The sequence below is a fragment of the Neoarius graeffei genome, chromosome 26 (assembly GCF_027579695.1).
Source record: "Neoarius graeffei isolate fNeoGra1 chromosome 26, fNeoGra1.pri, whole genome shotgun sequence".
NCBI classification, from domain to species: Eukaryota; Metazoa; Chordata; class Actinopteri; order Siluriformes; family Ariidae; genus Neoarius; species Neoarius graeffei.
Window position 1 is genome coordinate 38546133 of NC_083594.1, and position 21906 is coordinate 38568038.

The window sequence follows — 21906 nt, forward strand, 5'->3', positions numbered from 1 at the left end:
CAAATATTGGCAGCTATATGAGTGCCTAGGCAGCCCTTTTCAGGGACAGCACTGCCTACCCCAACTGGGGAAGCCCCTAGAAAAGGTGTGGGTAAACAAAGCTTGCTCAGGTTTTAACCTGGCTGGCAACTCGCAGTCAGCAGGCCTTCATCACAGCGAGAGGAAACAAAAGAACAAATTTACTGTGGCAACATGGAATGTCAGAACAATGTTGGACAACGACACTAGACCAGAAAGGAGATCTGCACTGATCGACATTGAACTCAGCAAATACAACATCGACATTGCTGCTCTACAAGAAACAAGAATGGAAGGAGAAGGACAACTCCAGGAAAGACACTACACTTTTTACTGGATTGGGAAAACATCAGGTCGACGTGATGCAGGCGTAGCCTTTGCAGTTCATAACAACCTTGCAAAAAGTCTGCCCAAATTACCGACAGGTTTCTCAGAGAGACTTATAAGCTTACATCTTCACATTGGAAAGTCTCGGCATCTGACTCTTTTCTGCATCTATGCCCCTACCATGTCCTACTCTGATGAAGACAAAGAAAGTTTCTATCAAGAACTGAAGAACTGTTTAGAAAAAGTCCCAAAGGAAGATAAACTCCTGGTACTTGGTGACTTCAATGCACGTATTGGGTGTGACTATGTGACATATCCAGAAGTCACTGGTAAATTCGGCAAAGAAAATAAAAACCAAAATGGAGAACTGCTCTTAAATATTTGTACTGAACTTGATCTATGCATTACTAACACCTTCTTCAAACAACCAGATAAGAACTACTTCACCTGGTCACATCCAAGATCCAAACATCCCCATCTCTTAGACTATGTATTAACTCGAAGATCAAATCTCTCAGATGTGCTTTGCACCAAGGCATTGCGAGGCGCTGAATGCTCGACAAACCACTTTTTAGTAAGATCTCAGCTCAAATTCAAGATCCTCTGCAAGAGACATAAAACAGCTAGTAAATTCCCTAGAAGACTAAATTGTACCAAGCTCTCCAATCCAGAACATCAATCTAGACTAGCAGATGGGATTACAAGCGCACTTGTAGAAAACACCATGATCTCTCAAGGTGATGATGTCGAAATGCAATGGAAACAACTTAAGAACATAATATGCCAAGTATCAGAGGATTTGCTAGGATACCCGAAAAGAAAATCCCCTGACTGGTTTAGGGATAATGAAGAATCAATCCAAAAGCTATTAAATGAAAAAGATGTGCTTTTTAAAAAACACCTGAACGTGAACTCGGAAAAGAGTAAAGCTGACTTCAAGGTTGTGAAAGCCAAAGTGCAGAAGGAAATTCATAGACTAAAAGATGACTGGTGGTCAAAGCTGGCAGAGGAGATGCAAGGCATGGCTGATAGAAATGATACTAAAGGACTTTTTTCTGCGTTGAGAGCCATCTATGGTCCAAAAACAAATACAGTTGTTCCTGTGAAATCTGCAGATGGTAGCAAAATTTATACAGACAAAGGTGAAATTACTGAATGATGGAAGGAGCACTTTTGTACCCTCCTCAACCAACAAGCATCAGCAAAACCAAATGTGTGTGATGGATTGACCAAACGCCCGGTGCGTGATGATCTATGTGACCCAATTACCATGGATGAACTGGAGAAAGCACTGAAAAGCACCAAAAGTGGTAAATCACTGGGACAGGATGGTATTCCAGCTGAAGTACTGAAGCATGGGGGTGAAAAGCTAAAGGCTGTGTTGCTTGACCTCTTCAACACCTGTTTTGAAAGATCCTGTCTTCCACAAGATTTCAAAGATGCTGTAATTGTAACAATATACAAACAGAAAGGAGAAAGAAGTGACTGTGGAAACCACCGGGGTATATCTCTTCTGTCAGTCACAGCTAAAATATTTGCCAAGATCATCCTCAACAGACTGAAGCGTATATCAGAAAACACCCTACCTGAGAGTCAGTGTGGCTTCAGAGCCGGCAGATCTACAACTGACATGATTTTTTCACTTCGTCAACTGCAAGAAAAGGCAATAGAACAACAGCAACCCTTGTATATTGTATTTGTCGACTTCTCAAAGGCTCTTGACACTGTTGATAGAGCAACACTCTGGAAAGTTCTGCAGGCCTATGGCTGTCCTCAGAAAATCATTAAGATCATCCAATTATTTCACGATGGCATGGAGGGAAGAGTAACAGTAGGTGGTAACTTCAGTGAACCTTTCAAAGTCAATCATGGGGTAAAACAAGGCTGCGTCCTTGCACCAACCCTCTTCACAATGTTCCTATCAGCTGTTTTGGAAATAATGCCCACTGGTCTTGATGGCATTTATTTACGCACTCGAACAGATGGGAACCCATTCAACCTGGCAAGACTCCGAGCAAAAACAAAAATCAGAGAGATCTGCATCCGAGAGCTTCTTTATGCAGATGATTCAGCTCTGTTAGCAAATGATCCTATTGCAATGCAAAAAATTGTGAATGCTTTTGCAAATGCTGCAGATCTTTTTGGGCTCAAGATTAATATCTCCAAGACAGAACTGCTCTTTCAACCTCCTCCTCAAAATAAAGAAAGTGTTCCACCTAATATCAAAGTCCAGGGTGAACCACTCAAATCTACAAATTGTTTCACATACCTGGGAAGTGCAGTGACTAACAACAACTCATCAGACACAGAAGTTGATAGACGGATCCAAGCAGCTTCCAAGGCTTTTGGAGCACTCAAGAAAAAGCTTTGGTCTAGACATGACATTAGACTTGTCACAAAGATAAATGTTTACAACACAGTGGTTCTACCATCTCTGCTATATGGTACAGACTGTATGACCCTGTACCGCAGACACATCAAGAAACTCACAGCCACACAACTCCGACATCTATGACAGCTACTGAAGATATATCTTGGAAGGACAGAGTGCCAGATGTGGAAGTCATTGAACGAGCCAACACAGAAAGTGTTGAAGCTCTTATTGCGGCCACACAGCTCAGGTGGGCTGGACATCTAGAGAGAATGCCTGACACCCGTCTCCCAAAAACCATCTTTTATGGAGAACTAAGCTATGGCAGGAGGAACCGCGGTGGCCAAAAGCTAAGATACAAAGATACACTAAAGCGCAACATGAAGATGTGCTCTATAAATGACTCCACATGGACAGAAAATGCTCTTGATAGATCTAAATGGCGAGCAACCATACATCAGGCCAAGAGCTCAGTTGAAAAGGATAGAAAGGCAAGATATCTCAGAGCACATGCAGTTAGACATAGCAAGTGGACAGATACAGCTCATGAATGCCCGTTCTGTGGGAAACTATGCAGATCTAAAGCTGGCCTTGCAGCCCACGCACGTTATTGCTCCACATAAATTCCCAAAAATCATAGTCATCATCGTTTACGATGGACAGCCTATATATAGATGAGCAAAAGAACAACATCCACACTGACCAAGAAGCAACTTGTAGCTCAGTGCTCTCACATCAATAGAAGGAAGCTACTATCAAAGCTGGGTTGATTGAGAGGCTTCAACAGAATGGGACACAACTGAGGAGCAGGGTGTGACCCCAGTAGAGGAGAGCTAGATGACACCCCACTACCAGTCATGACAACTGCATCCACTGACCTGAGTATGAAAATTGAGTCTAGACTAACACAACTGACACAACTGCAACATGATAGACTCCATGGACCACTCCATTGACTTCTGGACCATGGCTGTGGGGATTTGTGTTCATTCAGCTACAAGTGCATTAGTAGCATTTTCCAATTTATCCCAAAGATATTCATTGGTGTTGAGGTAAGGTCTCTGTCCAGGCCACTTGAGTTCTTCCATTCTAACCTTGGCAAAGCATGTCTTCACGGACCATGCTTGTCAGTAAAAGTATGTGGATCCACATATAGGTGTATCAGGTATCCACATAATTTTGTTCATATAGTGTGTACCTGCACAACCTCATATGTTTTTTGCTCTTGCAGCATGATGAGAAAATGGGAGTCTTTCTCTGTTTAAACACGTAATGCATTTATCAGGTCCTGACCTGAACTGTTTATCTGATATGCACTTAAGGAGTTATGTCTTTAATTTTACTGCCTGAGGTACATTCAGGTGACAAGGATGTTTCATGGACAATCCAGGATGAAACAAGGAGCATCCATGAATACATCACAAAGATGGTCCAAGTAAGAAAGTGCCTCAAGCAGCAGAAGACAGTGATGAAGAAGAAGAACAAGAAGAAGAAGAAGATTAAAGCCGCAAGCGGCCTCGACGGGCCCTCGCGCCAGCGGCCAAGGGGGGCGGGGGCATGCGTCCCTGCGAAAAACCTTCCACAGCTTCTGCGGCAAGAGACATTACTCCCACAATGGCGACAAAGCACAGAATTGGACACATGGCAACAATAGGGTCTCGCACTTCGTGCGTTGTCGACCATGGCAAGCGCCTCAATAAGGGTCTTGAAAAGAGTTTGCTTGCCAAGTTTGACAAATCAGAAGCTGCAATATCATTTTTGCCATAATCAGCACCCCCAGGGGCGAAAGTGCACAAAATTTGGCGTATATGTCAGGTGAGCTATGAAGAGTTTGCGTATGAAGTTTGATGACAATTGAGTAAATAGAAGATGAGATATAGATTTTTGAAGAATAAATTTTTTGGTTTTTCCCATGTCAGTAGGTGGCGCTATGCTGTACATGAGCGATTATGAGTTGGAAAAATAAGTGTCTACAACAGCAACGTACAATCACAAGGTAGTGCTGTGAAGGAAAAGCATTATGGAATTATTTACCAAAAACCCGTTTTGGAGCAATTGCGTGGGCCAAAAACAGCGCCCCCCATGGAGGAAAATTCCCAAAATGTGGTATACATGACATGGGAGGTAGTAAGAGGGTGGCCGTGAAGTTTGACCAAATTTGAGGAAAGATTGGATTTTTTGCCCAAAAATAGCGCCCCCAGTGGCGAAACATCACAGAAATTGGATCACATGTCAGAAGCCCAATGAGTGATTTGCGTGTGAAGTATGAGCAGTGTTGAGCAATTAGAAGATTTGTTATGAACTTTTAAGCATGTAAAATTCTGCATTGAAAATTGATTGACGTATAACTTCTGAACGGTTTACCCTATGTGAAACGTATTTAGCAACTTTTGTCAGCCATGTCCGTAGATGATGTGTATCAATTTTGGTGACGTTCCTATGAACGGTCTAGGAGGAGTTGCGCCGTCTTCGTGGCCATGCATTTCGCACAAAAGTGAAATTACCTCACTTCCTGTAGGGCGTGGCTAATGCATTGGCATTACATTTTTGTCCGGCTTGGTGAGATACATATGCGTACCAAAGGGCATGCCACTACTACAAACTACATGGCAACCAGGCACCTTAATGCGAGAGGCAAAAATCACAACACGTTAGGGGGCGCTATAGAGGCCCTGAGGCCCGCCTGGATCTGGGCTTCTGGTTCTCAGTAGCGGAGGCAGTCTAAGAAAAAGGAGCCAAATTTCGAGCGTTGTCGACCATGGCAAGCGCCCCAATAAGGGTCTTGTAAAGAGTTTGCTTGCCAAGGTTGACAAATCAGAAGCTGCAATATCATTTCTGCCATAACCAGCACCCCCAGGGGCGAAAGTGCACAAAATTTGGCGTATATGTCAGGTGAGCTATGAAGAGTTTGCGTATGAAGTGTGATGAAAATTGAGTAAATAGAAGATGAGATATAGATTTTTGAAGAATAAATTTTTTGGTTTTTCCCATGTCAGTAGGTGGCGCTATGCTGTACATGAGCGATTATGAGTTGGAAAAATAAGTGTCTACAACAGCAACGTACTATCACAAGGTAGTGGTGTGAAGGAAAAGCATTATGGAATTATTAACCAAAAACCCGTTTTGGAGAAATTGCGTCGGCCAAAAACAGCGCCCCCCATGGACGAAAATTCCCAAAATGTGGTATACATGACATGGGAGGTAGTAAGAGGGTGGCCGTGAAGTGTGACCAAATTTGAGGAAAGATTGGATTTTTTGCCCAAAAATAGCGCCCCCAGTGGCGAAATATCACAGAAATTGGGTAACATGTCAGAAGCCCAATGAGTGATCTGCGTGTGAAGTATGAGCAGTTTTGAGCAATTAGAAGATTTGCTATGAATTTTTAAGCATGTAAAATTTTGCATTGAAAATTGATTGACGTATAACTTCTGAACGGTTTATGCTACGTGAAAGCTATTTAGAACCTTTTGTCAGCCATGTCTGTAGATGATGTGTATCAATTTTGGTGACATTCCTATGAACGGTCTAGGAGGAGTGGCGCCGTCTTCCTGGCCATGCATTTCGCACAAAAGTGAAATTACCTCACTTCCTGTTGGGCGTGGCTAATGCATTGGCATTACATTTTTGTCCGGCTTAGTGAGATACATATGCGTACCAAATGGCATGCCACTACTACAAACTACATGGCAACCAGGCACCTTAATGCGGGAGGCCAAAATCACAACGAGTTAGGGGGCGCTATAGAGGCCCTGAGGCCCCCCTGGATCTGGGCTTCTGGTTCTCAGTAGCAGTGGCAGTCTAAGAAAAAGGAGCCAAATTTCGTGCGTTGTCGACCATGGCAAGCGCCCCAATAAGGGTCTTGTAAAGAGTTTGCTTGCCAAGTTTGACAAATCAGAAGCTGCAATATCATTTTTGCCATAACCAGCACCCCCAGGGGCGAAAGTGCACAAAATTTGGCGTAGATGTCAGGTGAGCTATGAAGAGTTTGCGTATGAAGTTTGATGACAATTGAGTAAATAGAAGATGAGATATAGATTTTTGAAGAATAAATTTTTTGGTTTTTCCCATGTCAGTAGGTGGCGCTATGCTGTACACGAGCGATTATGAGTTGGAAAAATAAGTGTCTACAACAGCAATGCACTATCACAAGGTAGTGGTGTGAAGGAAAAGCATTATGGAATTATTTACCAAAAACCCGTTTTGGAGCAATTGCGTCGGCCAAAAACAGCGCCCCCCATGGACGAAAGTTTCCAAAACGTGGTGTACATGACATGGGAGGTAGTAAGAGGGTGGCCGTGAAGTTTGACCAAATTTGAGGAAAGATTGGAATTTTTGCCCAAAAATAGCGCCCCCAGTGGCGAAAAATCACAGAAATTGGGTAACATGTCAGAAGCCCAATGAGTGATTTGCCTGTCAAGTATGAGCAGTTTTGAGCAATCAGAAGATTTGTTATGAATTTTTAAGCATGTAAAATTTTGCATCGAAAATTGATTGACGTATAACTTCTGAACGGTTTATCCTACGTGAAACGTATTTAGTAACTTTTGTCAGCCATGTCTGTAGATGATGCGTATCAATTTTGGTGACATTCCTATGAACGGTCTAGGAGGAGTTGCGCCGTTTTCGTGGCCATGCATTTCGCACAAAAGTGAAATCACCTCACTTCCTGTTGGGCGTGGCTAATGCATTGGCATTACATTTTTGTCCGGCTTAGAGAGATACATATGCGTACCAAATGGCATGCCACTACTACAAACTACATGGCACCCAGGCACCTTAATGCGGGAGGCCAAAATCACAACGACTTAGGGGGCGCTATAGAGGCCCTGAGGCCCGGCCAAGTTTGGGCTTCTGGTTCTGAGTAGCGGTGGCAATTCTCGGAACTGGCGCCAAATTTCGTGCGTTTTCGCCCATGGCAAGTGCCCCGAAAATGGCCCAACAGCGGAGAAAAATAAAGAAGAAGAAGAAGAAGACGGAAGAAGAAGAAGAAGAAGACGGAAGAATAATTAAAGCCGCAAGCGGCCTCGACGGGCCCTCGCGCCAGCGGCCAAGGGGGGCGGGGGCATGCGTCCCCGCGAAATACCTTCCACAGCTTCTTTGGCAAGAGACATTACTCCCACAATGGTGACAAAGCACAGAATTGGACACAGAGTACACGGTGCGCTGAGATGTTGTCATGGACAGAACATTTTATGCCATGGCTTCCCAACCAAATTAATGTATTTACCTCATCAGTCACCAAGCTATAGCTACATAGGATTGTCTTCTGTTAGACATCTATTAGTCTGTATGTAACGCTACAACACTTGCTCCCGACTGCCTACCCATTCCCCACAAGTCATGTGTGTTTAAGGCAACCAAAACAACATACTCCTGGTGCCTCATGATTGTAAACACCTCTCCTGCAACTGCTACAGTGCAATGAGCGCCCCCAGTGGTCCACAAGTCATGTGTGTTTAAGGCAACCAAAACAACATACTCCTGGTGCCTCATGATTGTAAACACCTCTCCTGCAACTGCTACAGTGCAATGAGCGCCCCCAGTGGTGAAAGTTCACCAAATTTGGTATACATGTCAAGGGACCTATGAAGAGTTGTTTTGTAAAGTTTGATCAAGTTTGACCAATCAGAAGCCGAGATATAAATTGTTGCCTGAAAACAGCGCCCCCAGTGGCAAAAGTTCACAAAATTTGGCACATATGTCAGGTGACCTGTTAAGAGTGTGCGTATCAAGTTTGATCAAGATTGAGAAAATAGAAGATGAGATATTGATTTTTGAAGAATAATTTTTTTGGTTTCTCCCATGTCAGTAGGTGGCGCTATGCTACAACACTTGCTCCCGACTGCCTACCCATTCCCCACAAGTCATGTGTGTTTAAGGCAACCAAAACAACATACTCCTGGTGCCTCATGATTGTAAACACCTCTCCTGCAACTGCTACAGTGCAATGAGCGCCCCCAGTGGTCCCCAAGTCATGTGTGTTTAAGGCAACCAAAACAACATACTCCTGGTGCCTCATGATTGTAAACACCTCTCCTGCAACTGCTACAGCGCAATGAGCGCCCCCAGTGGTGAAAGTTCACCAAATTTGGTATACATGTCAAGGGACCTATGAAGAGTTGTTTTGTAAAGTTTGATCAAGTTTGACCAATCAGAAGCCGAGATATAAATTGTTGCCTGAAAACAGCGCCCCCAGTGGCAAAAGTTCACAAAATTTGGCACATATGTCAGGTGACCTGTTAAGAGTGTGCGTATCAAGTTTGATCAAGATTGAGAAAATAGAAGATGAGATATTGATTTTTGAAGAATAAATTTTTTGGTTTCTCCCATGTCAGTAGGTGGTGCTATGCTGCACATGAGCGATTATGAGTTGGAAAAATAAGTGTCTACAACAGCAACGTACTATCACAAGGTAGTGGTGTGAAGGAGAAGCATTATGGAATTATTTACCAAAAACCTGTTTTGGAGCAATTGCGTTGGCCAAAAACAGCGCCCCCCATGGACAAAAATTCCCAAAATGAGGTGTACATGACATGGGAGGTAGTAAGAGGGTGGCCGTGAAGTTTGACCAAATTTGAGGAAAGATTGGATTTTTTGCCCAAAAATAGCGCCCCCAGTGGCGAAATATCACAGAAATTGGGTAACATGTCAGATGCCCAATGAGTGATTTGCGTGTGAAGTATGAGCAGTTTTGAGCAATTTGAAGATATGTTATGAATTTTTAAGCATGTAAAATTTTGCATTGAAAATTGATTGACGTATAACTTCTGAACGGTTTATTCTACGTGAAACGTATTTAGGAACTTTTGTCAGCCATGTCTGTAGATGATGTGTATCAATTTTGGTGACATTCCTATGAACGGTCTAGGAGGAGTTGCGCCGTTTTCGTGGCCATGCATTTCGCACAAAAGTGAAATTACCTTACTTCCTGTTGGGCGTGGCTAATGCATTGGCATTACATTTTTGTCCGGCTTAGTGAGATACATATGCGTACCAAATGGCATGCCACTACTACAAACTACATGGCAACCAGGCACCTTAATGCGGGAGGCCAAAATCACAATGAGTTAGGGGGCGCTATAGAGGCCCTGAGGCCCGCCTGGATCTGGGCTTCTGGTTCTCAGTAGCGGTGGGAGTCTAAGAAAAAGGAGCCAAATTTCTTGCGATGTCGACCATGGCAAGCGCCCCAAAAAGGGTCTTGTAAAGAGTTTGCTTGCCAAGTTTGACAAATCAGAAGCTGCAATATCATTTCTGCCATAACCCGCACCCCCAGGGGCGAAAGTGCACAAAATTTGGCGTACATGTCAGGTGAGCTATGAAGAGTTTGCGTATGAAGTTTGATGAAAATTGAGTAAACAGAAGATGAGATATAGATTTTTGAAGAATAAATTTTTTGGTTTTTCCCATGTCAGTAGGTGGCGCTATGCTGTACATGAGTGATTATGAGATGGAAAAATAAGTGTCCACAACAGCAACGCACTATCACAAGGTAGTGGTGTAAAGGAAAAGCATTATGGAATAATTTACCAAAAACCCGTTTTGGAGAAATTGCGTCGGCCAAAAACAGCGCCCCCCATGGACGAAAATTCCCAAAATGTGGTATACATGACATGGGAGGTAGTAAGAGGGTGGCCGTGAAGTTTGACCAAATTTGAGGAAAGATTGGATTTTTTGCCCAAAAATAGCGCCCCCAGTGGCGAAATATCACAGAAATTGGGTAACATGTCAGAAGCCCAATGAGTGATTAGCGTGTGAAGTATGAGCAGTGTTGAGCAATTAGAAGATTTGTTATGAATTTTTTAGCATGTAAAATTTTGAAGTGAAAATTGATTGACGTATAACTTCTGAACGGTTTATCCTACGTGAAACGTATTTAGTAACTTTTGTCAGCCATGTCTCTAGATGATGTGTATCAATTTTGGTGACATTCCTATGAACGGTCTAGGAGGAGTTGCGCCGTCTTCGTGGCCATGCATTTCACACAAAAGTGAAATTACCTCACTTCCTGTTGGGCGTGGCTAATGCATTGGCATTACATTTTTGTCCGGCTTAGTGAGATACATATGCATACCAAATGGCATGCCACTACTACAAACTATATGGCAACCAGGCACCTTAATGCGGGAGGCCAAAATCACAACAACTTAGGGGGCGCTATGGAGGCCCTGAGCCCCGGCCAAGTGTGGGCTTTTGGTTCTGAGTAGCGGTGGCAATTCTCGGAAGTGGCGCCAAATTTCGCGCGTTTTCACCCATGGCAAGCGCCCCGAAAATGGCCCAACAGCGGAGAAAAATAAAGAATAATAATAATAGTGAACTCTTACAAGAACAATAGGGCCTTCGCCCTATAGGGCTCGGGCCCTAATAATAGTGAACTCTTACAAGAACAATAGGGCCTTCGCCCTATAGGGCTCGGGCCCTAATTAAAGCCGCAAGCGGCCTCGACGGGCCCTCGCGCCAGAGGCCAAGGGGGGCGGGGGCATGCGTCCCGGCGAAAGACCTTCCACAGCTTCTTCGGCAAGAGACATTACTCCCACAATGGCGACAAAGCACAGAATTGGACACAGAGTACACGGTGCGCTGAGATGTTGTCATGGACAGAACATTTTATGCCATGGCTTCCCAACCAAATTAATGTATTTACCTCATCAGTCACCAAGCTACAGCTACATAGGATTATCTTCTGTTAGACATCTATTAGTCTGTATGTAACGCTACAACACTTGGTCCCGACTGCCCACCCATTCCCCACAAGTCATGTGTGTTTAAGGCAACCAAAACAACATACTCCTGGAGCCTCATGACTGTAAACACCTCTCCTGCAACTGCTACAGTGCAATGAGCGCCCCCAGTGGTGAAAGTACACCAAATTTGGCATACATGTCAAGGGACCTATGAAGAGTTGTTTTTTCAAGTTTGATCAAGTTTGACCAATCAGAAGCCGAGATATAAATTGTTGCCTGAAAACAGCGCCCCCAGTGGCAAAAGTTCACAAAATTTGGGACATATGTCAGGTGACCTGTTAAGAGTGTCCATATCAAGTTTGATCAAGATTGAGAAAATAGAAGATGAGATATTGATTTTTGAAGAATAAATTTTTTGGTTTTTCCCATGTCAGTAGGTGGCGCTATGCTGTACATGAGCGATTATGAGTTGGAAAAATAAGTGTCTACAACAGCAATGCACTATCACAAGGCAGTGGCGTGAAGGAAAAGCATTATGGAATTATTTACCAAAAACCCGTTTTGGAGCAATTGCGTCGGCCAAAAACAGCGCCCCCCATGGACGAAAATTCCCAAAATGTGGTATACATGACATGGGAGGTAGGAAGAGGGTGGCCGTGAAGTTTGACCAAATTTGAGGAAAGATTGGATTTTTTGCCCAAAAATAGCGCCCCCAGTGGCGAAATGACACAGAAATTGGGTAACATGTCAGAAGCCCAATGAGTGATTTGCGTGTGAAGTATGAGCTGTTTTGAGCAATTAGAAGATTTGTTATGAATTTTTAAGCATGTAAAATTTTGCATCAAAAATTGATTGACGTATAACTTCTGAACGGTTTATGCTACGTGAAACATATCTAGGAACTTTTGTCAGCCATGTCTGTAGATGATGTGTATCAATTTTGGTGACATTCCTATGAACGGTCAAGGAGGAGTTGCGCCGTCTTCGTGGCCATGCATTTCGCACAAAAGTGAAATTACCTCACTTCCTGTTGGGCGTGGCTAATGCATTGGCATTACATTTTTGTCCGGCTTAGTGAGATACATATGCCTACCAAATGGCATGCCACTAGTACAAACTACATGGCATCCAGGCACCATAATGCGGGAGGCCAAAATCCAAACGAGTTAGGGGGCGCTATAGAGGCCCTGAGGCCCGCCTGGATCTGGGCTTCTGGTTCTCAGTAGCGGTGGCAGTCTAAGAAAAAGGAGCCAAATTTTGTGCGTTGTCGACCATGGCAAGCGCCCCAATAAGGGTCTTGTAAAGAGTTTGCTTGCCAAGTTTGACAAATCAGAAGCTGCAATATCATTTTTGCCATAACCAGCACCCCCAGGGGCGAAAGTGCACAAAATTTGGCGTACATGTCAGGTGAGCTATGAAGAGTTGGCGTATGAAGTTTGATGACAATTGAGTAAATAGAAGATGAGATATAGATTTTTGAAGAATAAATTTTTTGGTTTTTCCCATGTCAGAAGGTGGCGCTATGCTGTACATGAGCGATTATGACTTGGAAAAATAAGTGTCTACAACAGCAACGTACTATCACAAGGTAGTGGTGTGAAGGAAAAGCATTATGGAATTATTTACCAAAAACCCGTTTTGGAGCAATTGCGTCGGCCAAAAACAGCGCCCCCCATGGAGGAAAATTCCCAAAATGTGGTATACATGACATGGGAGGTAGGAAGAGGGTGGCCGTGAAGTTTGACCAAATTTGAGGAAAGATTGGATTTTTTGCCCAAAAATAGCTCCCCCAGTGGCGAAATGTGACAGAAATTGGGTAACATGTCAGAAGCCCCATGAGTGATCTGCGTGTGAAGTATGAGCAGTTTTGAGCATTTAGAAGATTTGTTATGAATTTTTAAGCATGTAAAATTTTGAAGTGAAAATTGATTGACGTATAACTTCTGAACGGTTGATCCTACGTGAAACGTCTTTAGTAACTTTTGTCAGCCATGTCTGTAGATGATGTGTATCAATTTTGGTGACATTCTTATGAACGGTCTAGGAGGAGTTGCGCCGTCTTCATGGCCATGCATTTCGCACAAAAGTGAAATTACCTCACTTCCTGTTGGGCGTGGCTAATGCATTGGCATTACATTTTTGTCCGGCTTAGTGAGATACATATGTGTACCAAATGGCATGCCAGTACTACAAACTATATGGCAACCAGGCACCGTAATGCGGGAGGCCAAAATCACAACGACTTAGGGGGCGCTATAGAGGCCCTGAGCCCCGGCCAAGTTTGGGCTTTTGGTTCTGAGTAGCGGTGGCAATTCTCGGAACTGGTGCCAAATTTCGTGCGTTTTCGCCCATGGCAAGCGCCCCGAAAATGGCCCAACAGCGGAGAAAAATAAAGAAGAAGACGGAAGAAGAATAATTAAAGCCGCAAGCGGCCTCGACGGGCCCTCGCGCCAGCGGCCAAGGGGGGCGGGGGCATGCGTCCCCGCGAAAGACCTTCCACAGCTTCCTCGGCAAGAGACATTACTCCCACAATGGCGACAAAGCACAGAATTGGACACATGGCAACAATAGGGTCTCGCACTGTACGGTGCTCGGGGCCTAATAATAAATATAATAATAATAATCCTTCAAAAACAATAGGGTCTTGCACTGGACGGTGCTCGGGCCCTAATAATAATAATAATAATTAAAGCCGCAAGCGGCCTCGACGGGCCCTCGCGCCAGCGGCCAAGGGGGGCGGGGGCATGCATCCCCGCGAAATACCGTAAAGAGTTTGCTAGCCAAGTTTGACAAATCAGAAGCTGCAATATCATTTTTGCCATAACCACCACCCCCAGGCGCGAAAGTGCACAAAATTTGGCTTATATGTCAGGTGAGCTATTAAGAGTTTGCGTATGAAGTTTGAAGACAATGGAGTAAATAGAAGATGAGATATAGATTTTTGAAGAATAAATTTTTTGTTTTTTCCCATGTCAGTAGGTGGCGCAACGCTGTACATGAGCAATTATGAGTTGGAAAAATAAGTGTCTACAACAGCAACGTACTATAACAAGGTAGTGGAGTGAAGGAAAAGCATTATGGAATTATTTACCAAAAACCCGTTTTGGAGCAATTGCGTCGGCCAAAAACAGTGCCCCCCATGGACGAAAATTCCCAAAATGTGGTATACATGACATGGGAGGTAGTAAGAGGGTGGCCGTGACGTTTGACCAAATTTGAGGAAAGATTGGATGTTTTGCCCAAAAATAGCGCCCCCAGTGGCGAAATATCACAGAAATTGGGTAACATGTCAGAAGCCCAATGAGTGATTTGCTTGTGAAGTATGAGCAGTTTTGAACAATTAGAAGATTTGTTATGAATTTTTAAGCATGTAAAATTTTGCATTGAAAATTGATTGACGTATAACCTCTGAACGGCTTATGCTACGTGAAACGTCTTCAGTAAGTTTTGTCAGCCATGTCTGTAGATGATGTGTATCAATTTTGGTGACATTCCTATGAACGGTCTAGGAGGAGTTGCGCCGTCTTCGTGGCCATGCATTTCGCACAAAAGTGAAATAACCTCACTTCCTGTTGGGCGTGGCTAATGCATTGGCATTACATTTTTGTCCGGCTTAGTGAGATACATATGCGTACCAAATGGCATGCCACTACTACAAACTACATGGCAACCAGGCACCTTAATGCGGGAGGCCAAAATCACAACGAGTTAGGGGGCGCTATAGAGGCCCTGAGGCCCGCCTGGATCTGGGCTTCTGGTTCTCAGTAGCGGAGGCAGTCTAAGAAAAAGGAGCCAAATTTCGTGCGTTGTCGACCATGGCAAGCGCCCCAATAAGGGTCTTGTAAAGAGTTTGCTTGCCAAGTTTGACAAATCAGAAGCTGCAATATCATTTCTGCCATAACCAGCACCCCCAGGGGCGAAAGTGCACAAAATTTGGCGTACATGTCAGGTGAGCTATGAAGAGTTTGCGTATGAAGTTTGATGACAATTGAGTAAATAGAAGATGAGATATAGATTTTTGAAGAATAAATTTTTTGGTTTTTCCCATGTCAGAAGGTGGCGCTATGCTGTACATGAGCGATTATGAGTTGGAAAAATAAGCGTCTACAACAGCAACGTACTGTCACAAGGTAGTGGTGTGAAGGAAAAGCATTATGGAATTATTTCCCAAAAACCCGTTTTGGAGCAATTGCGTCGGCCAAAAACAGCGCCCCCCATGGACGAAAATTCCCAAAATGTGGTATACATGACATGGGAGGTAGTAAGAGGGTGGCCGTGAAGTTTGACCAAATTTGAGGAAAGATTGGATTTTTTGCCCAAAAATAGCGCCCCCAGTGGCGAAATGACACAGAAATTGGGTAACATGTCAGAAGCCCAATGAGTGATTTGCGTGTGAAGTATGAGCTGTTTTGAGCAATTAGAAGATTTGTTATGAATTTTTAAGCATGTAAAATTTTGCATCAAAAATTGATTGACGTATAACTTCTGAACGGTTTATGCTACGTGAAACATATCTAGGAACTTTTGTCAGCCATGTCTGTAGATGATGTGTATCAATTTTGGTGACATTCCTATGAACGGTCAAGGAGGAGTTGCGCCGTCTTCGTGGCCATGCATTTCGCACAAAAGTGAAATTACCTCACTTCCTGTTGGGCGTGGCTAATGCATTGGCATTACATTTTTGTCCGGCTTAGTGAGATACATATGCCTACCAAATGGCATGCCACTAGTACAAACTACATGGCATCCAGGCACCTTAATGCGGGAGGCCAAAATCCAAACGAGTTAGGGGGCGCTATAGAGGCCCTGAGGCCCGCCTGGATCTGGGCTTCTGGTTCTCAGTAGCGGTGGCAGTCTAAGAAAAAGGAGCCAAATTTTGTGCGTTGTCGACCATGGCAAGCGCCCCAATAAGGGTCTTGTAAAGAGTTTGCTTGCCAAGTTTGACAAATCAGAAGCTGCAATATCATTTTTGCCATAACCAGCACCCCCAGGGGCGAAAGTGCACAAAATTTGGCGTACATGTCAGGTGAGCTATGAAGAGTTGGCGTATGAAGTTTGATGACAATTGAGTAAATAGAAGATGAGATATAGATTTTTGAAGAATAAATTTTTTGGTTTTTCCCATGTCAGAAGGTGGCGCTATGCTGTACATGAGCGATTATGACTTGGAAAAATAAGTGTCTACAACAGCAACGTACTATCACAAGGTAGTGGTGTGAAGGAAAAGCATTATGGAATTATTTACCAAAAACCCGTTTTGGAGCAATTGCGTCGGCCAAAAACAGCGCCCCCCATGGAGGAAAATTCCCAAAATGTGGTATACATGACATGGGAGGTAGGAAGAGGGTGGCCGTGAAGTTTGACCAAATTTGAGGAAAGATTGGATTTTTTGCCCAAAAATAGCTCCCCCAGTGGCGAAATGTGACAGAAATTGGGTAACATGTCAGAAGCCCCATGAGTGATCTGCGTGTGAAGTATGAGCAGTTTTGAGCATTTAGAAGATTTGTTATGAATTTTTAAGCATGTAAAATTTTGAAGTGAAAATTGATTGACGTATAACTTCTGAACGGTTGATCCTACGTGAAACGTCTTTAGTAACTTTTGTCAGCCATGTCTGTAGATGATGTGTATCAATTTTGGTGACATTCTTATGAACGGTCTAGGAGGAGTTGCGCCGTCTTCATGGCCATGCATTTCGCACAAAAGTGAAATTACCTCACTTCCTGTTGGGCGTGGCTAATGCATTGGCATTACATTTTTGTCCGGCTTAGTGAGATACATATGTGTACCAAATGGCATGCCAGTACTACAAACTATATGGCAACCAGGCACCGTAATGCGGGAGGCCAAAATCACAACGACTTAGGGGGCGCTATAGAGGCCCTGAGCCCCGGCCAAGTTTGGGCTTTTGGTTCTGAGTAGCGGTGGCAATTCTCGGAACTGGTGCCAAATTTCGTGCGTTTTCGCCCATGGCAAGCGCCCCGAAAATGGCCCAACAGCGGAGAAAAATAAAGAAGAAGACGGAAGAAGAATAATTAAAGCCGCAAGCGGCCTCGACGGGCCCTCGCGCCAGCGGCCAAGGGGGGCGGGGGCATGCGTCCCCGCGAAAGACCTTCCACAGCTTCCTCGGCAAGAGACATTACTCCCACAATGGCGACAAAGCACAGAATTGGACACATGGCAACAATAGGGTCTCGCACTGTACGGTGCTCGGGGCCTAATAATAAATATAATAATAATAATCCTTCAAAAACAATAGGGTCTTGCACTGGACGGTGCTCGGGCCCTAATAATAATAATAATAATTAAAGCCGCAAGCGGCCTCGACGGGCCCTCGCGCCAGCGGCCAAGGGGGGCGGGGGCATGCATCCCCGCGAAATACCGTAAAGAGTTTGCTAGCCAAGTTTGACAAATCAGAAGCTGCAATATCATTTTTGCCATAACCACCACCCCCAGGCGCGAAAGTGCACAAAATTTGGCTTATATGTCAGGTGAGCTATTAAGAGTTTGCGTATGAAGTTTGAAGACAATGGAGTAAATAGAAGATGAGATATAGATTTTTGAAGAATAAATTTTTTGTTTTTTCCCATGTCAGTAGGTGGCGCAACGCTGTACATGAGCAATTATGAGTTGGAAAAATAAGTGTCTACAACAGCAACGTACTATAACAAGGTAGTGGAGTGAAGGAAAAGCATTATGGAATTATTTACCAAAAACCCGTTTTGGAGCAATTGCGTCGGCCAAAAACAGTGCCCCCCATGGACGAAAATTCCCAAAATGTGGTATACATGACATGGGAGGTAGTAAGAGGGTGGCCGTGACGTTTGACCAAATTTGAGGAAAGATTGGATGTTTTGCCCAAAAATAGCGCCCCCAGTGGCGAAATATCACAGAAATTGGGTAACATGTCAGAAGCCCAATGAGTGATTTGCTTGTGAAGTATGAGCAGTTTTGAACAATTAGAAGATTTGTTATGAATTTTTAAGCATGTAAAATTTTGCATTGAAAATTGATTGACGTATAACCTCTGAACGGCTTATGCTACGTGAAACGTCTTCAGTAAGTTTTGTCAGCCATGTCTGTAGATGATGTGTATCAATTTTGGTGACATTCCTATGAACGGTCTAGGAGGAGTTGCGCCGTCTTCGTGGCCATGCATTTCGCACAAAAGTGAAATAACCTCACTTCCTGTTGGGCGTGGCTAATGCATTGGCATTACATTTTTGTCCGGCTTAGTGAGATACATATGCGTACCAAATGGCATGCCACTACTACAAACTACATGGCAACCAGGCACCTTAATGCGGGAGGCCAAAATCACAACGAGTTAGGGGGCGCTATAGAGGCCCTGAGGCCCGCCTGGATCTGGGCTTCTGGTTCTCAGTAGCGGAGGCAGTCTAAGAAAAAGGAGCCAAATTTCGTGCGTTGTCGACCATGGCAAGCGCCCCAATAAGGGTCTTGTAAAGAGTTTGCTTGCCAAGTTTGACAAATCAGAAGCTGCAATATCATTTCTGCCATAACCAGCACCCCCAGGGGCGAAAGTGCACAAAATTTGGCGTACATGTCAGGTGAGCTATGAAGAGTTTGCGTATGAAGTTTGATGACAATTGAGTAAATAGAAGATGAGATATAGATTTTTGAAGAATAAATTTTTTGGTTTTTCCCATGTCAGAAGGTGGCGCTATGCTGTACATGAGCGATTATGAGTTGGAAAAATAAGCGTCTACAACAGCAACGTACTGTCACAAGGTAGTGGTGTGAAGGAAAAGCATTATGGAATTATTTCCCAAAAACCCGTTTTGGAGCAATTGCGTCGGCCAAAAACAGCGCCCCCCATGGACGAAAATTCCCAAAATGTGGTATACATGACATGGGAGGTAGTAAGAGGGTGGCCGTGAAGTTTGACCAAATTTGAGGAAAGATTGGATTTTTTGCCCAAAAATAGCGCCCCCAGTGGCGAAATATCACAGATATTGGCTAACATGTCAGAAGCCCAATGAGTGATTTGCGTGTGAAGTATGAGCAGTTTTGAGCAATCAGAAGATTTGTTATGAATTTTTAAGCATGTAAAATTTTGCATCGAAAATTGATTGACGTATAACTTCTGAACGGTTTATCCTACGTGAAACGTATTTAGTAACTTTTGTCAGCCATGTCTGTAGATGATGTGTATCAATTTTGGTGACATTCCTATGAACGGTCTAGGAGGAGTTGCGCCGTCTTCGTGGCCATGCATTTCGCACAAAAGTGAAATTACCTCACTTCCTGTTGGGCGTGGCTAATGCATTGGCATTACATTTTTGTCCGGCTTAGTGAGATACATATGCGTACCAAATGGCATGCCACTACTACTAACTACATGGCAACCAGGCACCTTAATGCGGGAGACCAAAATCACAACGACTTAGGGGGCGCTATAGAGGCCCTGAGCCCCGGCCAAGTTTGGGCTTTTGGGTCTGAGTAGCGGTGGCAATTCTCGGAACTGGTGCCAAATTTCGTGCGTTTTCGCCCATGGCAAGTGCCCCGAAAATGGCCCAACAGTGGAGAAAAATAAAGAAGACGGAAGAATAATAATAGTGAACTCTTACAAGAACAATAGGGCCTTCGCCCATAGGGCTCGGGCCCTAATAATAGTGAACTCTTACAAGAACAATAGGGCCTTCGCCCATAGGGCTCGGGCCCTAATAATAGTGAACTCTTACAAGAACAATAGGGCCTTCGCCCAGTAGGGCTCGGGCCCTAATAATAGTGAACTCTTACAAGAACAATAGGGCCTTCGCCGAGAAGACGGAAGAATAATAATAGTGAACTCTTACAAGAACAATAGGGCCTTCGCCCATAGGGCTCGGGCCCTAAAAATCAGGGAAGACCAAAAATCAATTGAAGGACAGCACAGAGCCTCTGATCATGGCAGCACAAGAATATGATTTTAATATAAGTTGCACTTCTTCTGCAACTACTAGTGAAATTCTAGCCATTTTTTCCATTATAGTTATAAGCTAGTTTTGTAGATTAATAATATATATTTTGCACTTATGTTGCATTATGTTCTACTGGAAAATACCATAAATCTATCATCATTTTAGTATTTTAATAGTCATAAAACTAATTTGCACAATCACACTAGAATTAAGTTTGCACTGCACAATCTTGCATGTCTTAATTAAAGCATGTTTATTATGCAGTAAAGTCTGAAATGGGAGAAGATTTCTGGACATGAAGGGGAACTGAATGACTAATAGGTTTCATTTACTGGACTGTTACCCAAAACCAAAACCGATGCCAAAAGAATGAGTCCCATGTTTACTGGTCAAGAATTTCAGACCACATTCTTCTCTGGTTCCTAGTGTAGTGGTTATATCAGTTTAGTATACTGATGCAGAATAATGTGTGGGTTGGACACAAGTTCTGAGAGTGAAATACCAGTGAATATTTGTTTGTTCTAACCTTTAACATTGTGTCCTGAATCTCTCTCTCTCTCATACCATACATTCAGTAAAAATGCTGAAAATAGTCCATTGTGCATCCTGTTTAAATTGCAAGTCATTTGAATTTCATGAAGAATTAGTTAATAGTAGGTGGAGTTACTTTCATTATTGCATATAATAGATGCTAGAAATGCAAGACATAATATTTCCATCTTAAAAATATAATATACAACAGTCCTGAATGAAGAGCCATATGCTCTATATTCAATATGCAATGAGAGGAATATTAAATTACACAGAGGAAAAAAAAAGTTTTCTGGTCCAACTTATATGACACACCATTATAGAGTAAAGTTTCAAACACCTACCTTGGCCTTGTTGGCTGTTTTGTGTGTGTTCATCTGGCTGGCTTAGGCAAAGAGAAATAAGCAAAGTCCACGTTTAGATACATTGGCATTCCTTTGCATTTTGTCTTTATCTAGGAGAAAAAAGAGCAAGTCATAGTTAAGAGCCTCACAGCTAAAATAAAATTTACTTCAGTTATTTAATAGGTCTAAACAATCTTAAAAATTTTATTTGTCTACTCAGTTAAGCAGTGCATCTTCATCTGACAGGACGAACATGTGAAAAGGCTTGTGTTCCCTACAGCACTAGTAAACTGCACAGCTGAGTCCCTCCCACCCTCTTCTTTTTTGTCATCATGTATTTTACGAGAAATGATCCAGATCTTTTTTTTCCGAAATATGGCTGGTTTCAGGGGACAGGCAAAAATGGTTAACGGCAGCAAATCTATCTATATTATCTGTTAATCTACCACAACAAACAAAAACATTCTTATATTTCCAGTAGGAAAGGAGACTACAGAAAAGACTGGACCAGAGATATAGGCAGCACCCTGATATGGACAGTAAGGAAGAGTCTCTCACTAAAACAGACAGAGGAACAGAAGCCATGACTGACTCTTAGTACTAAAATCCCAAATAGTACATGCTTAAATTTTGAGTATGCAAGGGCATAGCTTGTGCACGCAAAAGTGGGTATGTTGTGGTGATTTAACAAATAATTGCATGAATTATAGTGG

The 21906-nt window shown here is 43.3% G+C and overlaps 1 protein-coding gene across 1 annotated transcript in view; it reads right to left on the reverse strand.

The window, feature by feature from the left end:
* Window positions 1-21484, reverse strand: part of csf1a (colony stimulating factor 1a (macrophage)) — a 31166-nt gene extending 9682 nt beyond the window's left edge. The window contains exons 1-2 of the mRNA XM_060910960.1: window positions 21410-21484; window positions 21194-21303 (exon numbers count right to left, since the gene is read on the reverse strand). Coding sequence (XP_060766943.1) covers window positions 21194-21226 — 33 coding nt within the window. The 5' untranslated portion in view covers window positions 21227-21303; window positions 21410-21484. The remainder of the gene's footprint in view (window positions 1-21193; window positions 21304-21409) is intronic.
* Window positions 21485-21906: the final 422 nt, after the last annotated feature.